This window comes from Asparagus officinalis, chromosome 8 (genome assembly GCF_001876935.1).
Source record: "Asparagus officinalis chromosome 8, Aspof.V1, whole genome shotgun sequence".
In the NCBI taxonomy this organism is placed as follows: domain Eukaryota; kingdom Viridiplantae; phylum Streptophyta; class Magnoliopsida; order Asparagales; family Asparagaceae; genus Asparagus; species Asparagus officinalis.
Window position 1 is genome coordinate 26,192,391 of NC_033801.1, and position 8,670 is coordinate 26,201,060.

At 39.2% G+C, this 8,670-nt stretch overlaps 1 protein-coding gene across 2 annotated transcripts; it reads right to left on the reverse strand.

The window, feature by feature from the left end:
• LOC109822835 (hexose carrier protein HEX6-like) lies at nucleotides 1,517-5,501 on the reverse strand. 2 transcript variants are annotated; one of them, XM_020389095.1, is made up of 4 exons: nucleotides 5,338-5,501; nucleotides 4,183-4,505; nucleotides 2,930-3,630; nucleotides 1,517-2,076 (listed from the first exon to the last, which is right to left on the reverse strand). In XM_020389095.1, the coding sequence occupies exons 1-4, from the start codon at nucleotides 5,468-5,470 to the stop codon at nucleotides 1,692-1,694; spliced, it is 1,542 nt and encodes a 513-aa protein (XP_020244684.1). In that variant the 5' UTR covers nucleotides 5,471-5,501; the 3' UTR covers nucleotides 1,517-1,691. The 2 variants fall into 2 exon arrangements, with proteins under 2 accessions (XP_020244684.1, XP_020244685.1); XM_020389096.1 differs by having other exon boundaries at nucleotides 1,881-2,056.

Genomic DNA, 8,670 nt, shown 5'->3' on the forward strand with positions numbered 1-8,670 from the left:
AATCTTTTGGGAATATTCTCACGATTGCTTGAAAGAAGTTAGCAAACTATACTTTTTTTTATAACTTACGGTATATTTCTGCTTCCCTTTGAGACTTGAGATATATAAATATTTTTTTATACAATATGGTACTTAAAATGCAATTTAACCTTCGGTTATTTTTATAGGTTTCTTCAATATATCCAACTGTATTTTTAAATTTGTAGGCTATGTAACTAAATCACCCAAAGAGAAGTGGGTTACTGCATTTCTACTTCAAACTTTTGAGCGAAAATTTCAAAACCCTTCAATTTTATGTTTTTTGCACAAAACAATCTAAACCTAACCCCAAACCAATGGAAAAAAAATGTCATCAACGGCGTTATCGTGATGCGCAAAAAAGTGTAAATTATCTTTATAATTAATTCTCCATTTACCCTAACTTTTCGATATTATGGCTGATATTAGAAGTGTAGACATAGGAGTAAAACTGTTCAAAACATGTCAAAGTACGTGAACGCTTAAACTAACTACTGTCGTGTTATGAAAATTGCCTTAATTTGATTCTTAGCTAGGTTAAGTTTGGTTAAAAACCTCGGTAGCCATGCTGCTGCTGCTTCTTCTTTTTAAAAAAGTAAACCCAACCGGCAGCGCGAGTTGTATGACACAAATAGATGAGAGATTGTTAGAATTTCATATCCGGGTATATATTTTATATTGAAAAGATTAAAAAAAAATATTTCTCACAAATAATGTTATAGTAAAGAGAACCTATTGTATGCGTTCTTATGCCTGCAGCATATAAATTGTAACAATCATTTTTAGTCTAAAATGCAGTTGCAACTGGCTAACAGAACAACCATTTTGAGTCTAAAATTAATGCACAGTTGCAACAGCTTAACAGCTAGCGTAATTAACGCCCTGTGAAACCCAACCAAATTTTTATATTAACGTCTTGGTGTAATAGCATGTTATTCTAATAATCTCCACTCCAACTACAATCCAATTCCGAATGTCTATTGTTAGTTTTAAAATTAAGGAGACAGAAATTCTGAGGCGTGAAACACTTTCCTTAAAGAAATATTTGCCCCCACTTGATATTCAAAGTTGATTCGGGTTAATGCAAATTTTCTTCTTAGGATACAACAGAAAATAAAAATTCCAGTAAGCAAATCTGGAATTTTCCTTAATTCGTTGTGAAACAAGTTTGTAATATTGCAGATGTTTTTTTGATAGAAAAGATTCAGAAAAGAATTGTATTTAGATATCTGAAAACATAAACTATTTATAGGTTTGAGAATGTGCTTCCAACAGTCATAACTTTTCAAAACACCCCTTGGAGCAAATAGCCACTTTTTAACAATTACTTGTCTTTTCATAATTTTTAAAAATTCAAAATAACATTAGAAATAATATATTCAATAAATAATTATATATATATAAAAATAAAACATTTAAGCGGCAGCAGCAGGCGTGCTAAGTGCGTCTAATAATTGCGCTACCCGCACACAGGTTTAAAAGCCTACACTTTGATCCATTATTCAAAGCCCACTAAGCATTCAATGCTTTTAAGCCTCTAAAAGAATGTTCAAAATTTCAATGTGGGACTATCTTGTTTTTTTTTTTAAACAAACAAATACTAACATCTATCTCATAATATACATCCAACAAACGTCACACAAGATTGTAATTCTCAGAGTCGATCGAAAATATTAACCTTTTGTCGACAAATCCCCTCTTATCTCCACTCCTCCATCACCAACAAATCTCCTCCAATACCAGTGTTCCCTCCAAACCCCCTCCATTCTCTCCAACGGCACGCTCTTCGTCTCCGGCAAAAACCAATAAACAGCCACCGTCATCACCACCACCCACCCACCAAACAAGAAGAATATCCCCCACTTCATCCAACAAAGCATCCCGAGGAACCCCTGCGCTATAACAAACGTCGTCAGAAACCCAACCGCCATCGCGATACTCTGCCCTGCCGACCTAATCTCCAGCGGCAAAACCTCAACGGCGATCAACCACGCCAATGGTCCCCAAGACAAAGAGAATCCCGCGACGTAAACGCAAACTATGGCCAAAATAATATAGCTGTCAAATATAATAGGATATATATTAGACATATAGTACGGTATCATACATCTCATTATTCCATATTTTTTTGATAATGATAATTACACTACTCTGTCTTACATTATTTCTACACTAGAAAAGAGCAAAGTGTGAGCTATCTTGATGAGTCATTAATTTTCGTAAAAAAAAAAGAAAATTCAAAAAAGAATGAACCCTACACATTTCTCTCTTATCACTATTTTTTTCCTTTCTTTTTTTTTAACTAGTAGCGCATCTATCTATATTTGATAGCGCATGCATATGCTTCCTTACGTCTTACCTATTATTAAGGTTGTCTATGTTAAGTCTCATGTCGTGTTATAAATATGAACAAATTGATCATCCCTCGCTCAAGTATTATTGAATTAATCCCAACTTACGTATTATACACCTTATATTATTTGTATGTCCCCAGTGTCATTGTTTTGTAAACCCGCATTCAAATGTTTAAAAGATGGATGGCGTGACGAAGTTTTTTGCATGTCATGCCAAGCTTTTCAGTCTGTTAAATAAAATCCTATATATCTACTCTCCTTTAAAGTATTTACCCTTTACTCCTTTTTGGAACTAAATCGTTGTGGATTGCGGAAAACAGAATAAATGTATTAAAAAAAAAAAAGAAAACTAGCTACAACATCATCAGCCTGTTAATAGGTTGACCGCATTGAACACATACTCATAATATAGAATAAATAAATTGATACTCTATGAGGGATGGATTTGACGATACTCTAAGGAGGCGTTAGTCGATTTACGCATTTTACCCTATAAGTATATGCTCTTTCTAGTTTGTTCGTTGAATTGCCAATAAAGAGTGATTTTTTAATAATACCCATATTCCTTTCTGATTGACCCATGATCCCCCAGCTGCGATGCCAATATCCCCCCGACGAGAAATAGACTCGCCAGCATCTGAATCCCGCCAACAAGCAAAAGTCTCCTCCGTCCACAGCGATCGACGGCGAGAATCGCAACACAGTTGAAAGCAGTAGCAACGACCCTGGTCACCACGGCCGACATGAGCGAGGCGCTCTCCTTAAACCCGATGGTCCTGAAGACGACAGGCGCGTAGAAGTTGACGGCATTGATTCCTGTAACCTGTAGAAAGAAAGGGAGGGCGATGGCGGCGATGAGCTGAGGCCGATGCTTTATGGCTAGCATTTTTCTGAAGGGGTGAGCGGTGGCCTTAGAGGCAGAGCAGGCGGAGACGAGGTCGCTGAGCTCAGCCTGGACGTCGTCGGTGCCTCGCAGTTTTTTGAGGAGTTGGGATGTTTTATCGAGGTCGGAGGAGCGGTGGAGGAGGGAGGAGGGGGTTTCAGGGAGGAAGAGGGAGGAGGCGAGGGCGAGGAAGGAGGCGGGGAGGGCGGCGACGGAGAGGGAGACTCGCCAGTTGGAGGGCGAGTGGAGCTTCTGCGCGGCGTAGTTGATTAGGTTGGCGACGAGGATGCCGAGGCTGAGGGAGAGCTCGAAGAAGTTGTAGAGCGACCCGCGGTGCCGCGGAGGTGCCATTTCTGTGAGGTATAACGGGATTGCCTGCACAGAGAGGGAAAGAAGAAAATTGTGAGCCTGTTACGAGATGGGGGTAACGTGAATGATGCATGCTGATCGAAAATCACGAGGTGGAATGTTCAATTCGAGAGATTGGGGGGTAAATTTGTAAAACACCTCGACGAGGGGGTACATTTAGAAATACGGTACACATGAGGGATATGAACGCAAGAAGACACTTCAATTACTGCCAAAATAATATGCTCGAATTTAAAGTTGATTAGTTCGATTCGTTCCCGACATGAGGCTCAGCCAACTGGTTTCTGCTACAAAGACATTAACCACTTTAATTACAAATGGGCACGGAATTAGATCCTTTCACTATTTAAACGCCGCGGAGTCGGACGACCACATAATTCACTCAGAATCTTGGAATCATCGTATCTTGTTCATTGATATGCCGTCAATCCTCACTTTTGTTAAAGTAACGATGCCTCAATGGAAAATCAAAATTCTAATCGTACGTCCACCGGTTTTGATTACTAAAAAGTACCAATATTCCCATTACTTTTTCCCAAAATGCAGGGAATTACGTACCTGATTAGTGAATCCGATGCCGACACCAAGCAAGACCCGGCCAAGGATTAACATATAGACATTGACGCTGCCGCTCGAGGCACCGAACCAGCCAAGAACATGGGCACCGCCGAGGACCATCGACGACCTCCGCCCGAACGTCCGCGTGACGCACGAAGCAAACAAGGAGGCGACGAGCCCGGCGATGTATAAAGAAGAAGTGAAGGCGGTTAGAAGCTGGCTGTTGAACTTGCAATAGTTGCTAGTGTGAGTGTCTGCTTTCATCTTTTTGTACACGTCCGGGAAAAATTCGTTCAGGAATGTGTCCATAGAAGTCACTCCACCTCAAAAAGAAAAAGGGGGAAAAAAAGGGGAAAAACAAAGATCATAGACAATATTCATAAAAAATGCCTTTTATATTAGCAAGGTTATATGTTATTTTGGTTCTAATCCTATTATTTGTGTTGCATTACAAAGGCTTAATGAAAGGTGATAAACTAGGCTGATTTATTTGGATCCAATTAACCCAAGTGGATTATCATATTTGAGTGATGAGTTCGAGAACCATATATCCCGCCCCATCCCTTTATTAGATCAGGCTTGCGTTTGAACTCTAATTCATGTGAGGAACTTTTAACAATTTACAAGAATTCCCAAAAATTCTTCTGTAACAATGATGTTTTAAACTGGCAAATTATTCTTCTAATTGTCAAGCTATTTAGTTTTCACTGAAACATCGTGTATATTGAAAGTCTACATATCAAGTTACGTTTTGTTGAAATTGAAACATAGTAAGGATTGGTTACGTAGAAGTACACTCCCAATCCTAGGGTGTACTCCTGCAATATCAATTTCCTATAATTTATCTAAAAAAAGATGAGAATAATTCAATGAAAAATGTATCCCAAGTAATCAAAACATTTATTTTCTCAGTATATATATATATATATATAAACGATGGTCACAACTAAACAATAATGTATCCCAAGTAATCAAAACATTTATTTTCTCAGTATATATATATATATATATAAACGATGGTCACAACTAAACAATAATGTATCCCAAGTAATCAAAACATTTATTTTCTCAGTAACCGGGACAAGACGCCGGAAAGAGTCTATTAGCTAAAACACAACAACATGCATTTGATAAAACAATCTTTTAACAGTGTACCTGAGATTCCAAGATCATAGCCGAAGAGAAAACCGCCGGATGCTGCAACCAGACAAGAGAGGAGAACAAAAACTGTTACCCTTCCGTTGTAGTTTCGGGTCGGGTCCTCATTGCCAACAACTCCGATAGCCATGTTACCCAAAGGAATGGACTCGGAAGCTTAGCTAATTTGGTGGTCTTATTTGTAGTGACTCAAGGAAAGGGAATTAAGCTAATAAACTTTATTCAAGTATTGTTCGTGAGAGGGACAATGATATGAATGTTGGGACAAACTCGGGGGCCAATAGAGCAAGGTCGCAGCAATAGTAGAGCAAAAGTAGAGATAAAATATTAGACACACAGATTTACATGGTTCGGCACTTGATTGCCTATGTCCACGGGAAAGGATAGAAGAATTCACTATGAGGAGAAAACTCTGGAGTTACAAACTCTTTCTCTTTACAAGGAGAAACTCTCTCTATTTTTTCTCTCTCACTCTTCTATATAAGAAATTGTTTCTGGGATGAGATTTTCTTAAGGATTTGGAGCCCTATTTATAGTTTTTAGAAAAATACTATACATAATAAAAAATTAATATTTTACTGTAGCAGTGGGCCCCACCATTTGTTTTCTTTTCAAAACTTCAAAGATGGCTGCTGCTTTCGGTGATTTGAAGTGAGGTGGGGCCTGCTCCAATTAATTTTCAACAATTGAGGCTGAAGCTGCATGCTGACAATCTCCCACTTGAAGATTTGATTGAGTATCAATCATATCTTCACATCATTCTTTCTATCTTGCCATCTTCATGTTGCTTACGTCTCAGACAGACCACAGGAGGATTGACACCAAATGAATTTGTCAGTATTGACTGTTTTTGTCAAAAAATCTGCTAGGTTATCTTTGGTGTGAATTTTCTGCATATCCATTGTTCCTTCTTCCACTTTCTTACGAACGAAGTAATTCTGAACTCGAATCTACTTGGTCTTTGAATGAAAGGCTGGATTTCTTGCCAAATGCAAAGCACTCTGACTGTCACAAAATAGAAAAATCTTCTTTTGTTCATAGCCGAGTTCCTCCAGCACCATCTTCAACCACATCGCTTTTTTACTAGCTTGTGTAGCTGCTACATACTCTGCTTCTGTTGTTGAAGTAGCCACAACTGACTGCAGTTTTGAAACCCAGCTTACAGCTCCGCCAGCAAGTGCAAACACATAACCTGTGGTGGATTTGCTATTATCACGATCACCTGCATAATCAGAATCAACATATCCACTGACAATAAAATCAGATCCCCCATAACATAATGCAACATTTGAGGTTCCTTGAATGTATCTTATCTTTACAGCATTCCAATGCTCTTTACCGGGATTCGCCATGTATCGACTAACCACTCCCACTGCTTGTGCAATGTCTGGTCTTGTACAAATCATCGCGAACATTAAGCTTCCCACTGCTGATGCATACGGTACTCGAGACATCTCCATCCTCTTTTCTTCACTGCTAGGACTCATACTGGAGGATAACTTGAAATTAACAGGAAGTGTGGTAGAAATTGACTTACAATCTTGCAAGTTAAAACGCCGTAAGATTTTCTTCAAATAGTTCTTCTGAGAAAGCCAAATCTTCCTATTAACTCTGTCTCGGTAAATTTGCATCCCTAGAATCTTGTTTGCAGATCCTAAATCCTTCATTTCAAATCCCTAGCCAAACTGAGCCTTTAATTCTTGGATACGATCTTTGTTGGGGCCTGCAACCAACATGTCGTCAACATACAACAATAGGATAACAAAGTTATTTTCACCAAACCTCTTGAAATATGCACAATGGTCTGAATTAAGTCTGTTGTATCCAAGGCTCATGATGAATGAATCAAATCTCTTATACCAACACCTCGGCGCCTACTTTAGACCGTACAGAGATTTGTTCAATCTGCAAACCAAGTTCTCTTTTTTCTTTTTCTTCAAAACCTTCTGGTTGGAGCATGTAAATTTCTTCTTCAAGATCTCCATGAAGAAATGCTGTTTTCACATCTAGCTGCTCTAGATGTAAGTCAAATATAGCGCTCATAGCCAGGACTATTCGGACCGTTGTTAGTCGAACTACAGGAGAAAATATTTCATTAAAATCAATACATTCTTTCTGAGCATGTTATTTTACCACCAATCTAGCACGATATCGCTCCACCTGATCATCGCCGTTTCGCTTGATCTTGTAGACCCATTTGTTTCCAATGGTCTTTCTTCCTTGTGGCAGTGACACAAGTTCCCAAGTCTTGTTCTTATGGAGAGCTTCAATTTCTTCCTGCATTGCTGCCATCCACAAAGATGCATCTGTGATATTTATAGCTTCATGAAAAGTTGATGGCTCTCCATCTTCTGTTAGAAGACAGTATGCAACATTACTTTCCGTAATATACTCCAAGTGCCAAGTCGGTGGTCTTCTCTCACGAGTTGACCTTCGAACTTCTGGAGCCTCGGACTCGACCGGTTCTTGTACATCATGCTCCGGTGTTGCTTCAGAAGAATTCAGATTATCTTCTACCTGAACAACTACAGTCTCTGAATCCTTCCTCGAACTGTTTTCTTTCTCTTCACTTTGTAGTTGGTTCTCTACAAAGATAACATCTCTGCTGATGATAACCTTGTGGGCAGTGGGATTCCACAGGTGATACCCCTTTACTCCATCAGCATACCCCAAGAATATGCATTTTCTGGATTTTGAATCCAGCTTTGTAATTTCTTGGACATTGTACATTACGTACACTGGACATCCAAATATATGGAGGTTGGAATAATCAGCTGGCTTGTCAGTCCACATCTCCATTGGCGTCTTTAATTGTATTGCAGTTGATGGAGATCGATTCACCACATAGCAAGCGGTTTTTACCAACATCTCCTGGAGTAATCATCAATAAAGGACACAAAGTACTTTGCTCCTCCTAAGGATGTAACTGGTGCTTGCCATACATCAGAATGAACCAGTTCCAGAATAGCCTTGCTTCTAGAACTCGATGTGTTGAACTTCAGTCGATGTTGCTTGCTTGTAACACAATGCTCGCAGAATGGAAGAGCTACCGAATTAAGTCCAGGAAGCAGTTTCTGATCGGAGAGAACCTTCAAGCCTCGTTCTGACATGTGGCCTAGCTTGCGATGCCACATCATGGTTTGTTCTTCTCCATGGCTGGTTGATGCCACACATGAATCAGCTTACTACAGAGTCTCTCTCCCTTGAGCATATACAGATTTGCAGCTATCTTTTCTCCTTTTATCACCACAAGCGTCCCTCTAACAATCTTCATGACTCCATTTTCTATATGAGTCTTGCACCCGAGCTCATCTAATTGTCCCAAAGACA

What these genes read in the sequence shown, in the direction of transcription:
- LOC109822835 (XM_020389095.1), bottom strand. Translation starts at nt 5,470, where the DNA reads ATGGCTATCGGAGTTGTTGGCAATGAGGACCCGACCCGAAACTACAAC. An exon ending in GCATCGGATTCACTAATCAG is followed by an intron (nt 3,631 to 4,182) that starts GTACGTAATTCC and finishes CTCTCTGTGCAG; the next exon opens with GCAATCCCGTTATACCTCAC. An exon ending in TCAATCAGAAAGGAATATGG is followed by an intron (nt 2,077 to 2,929) that starts GTATTATTAAAA and finishes TATATTTGACAG; the next exon opens with CTATATTATTTTGGCCATAG.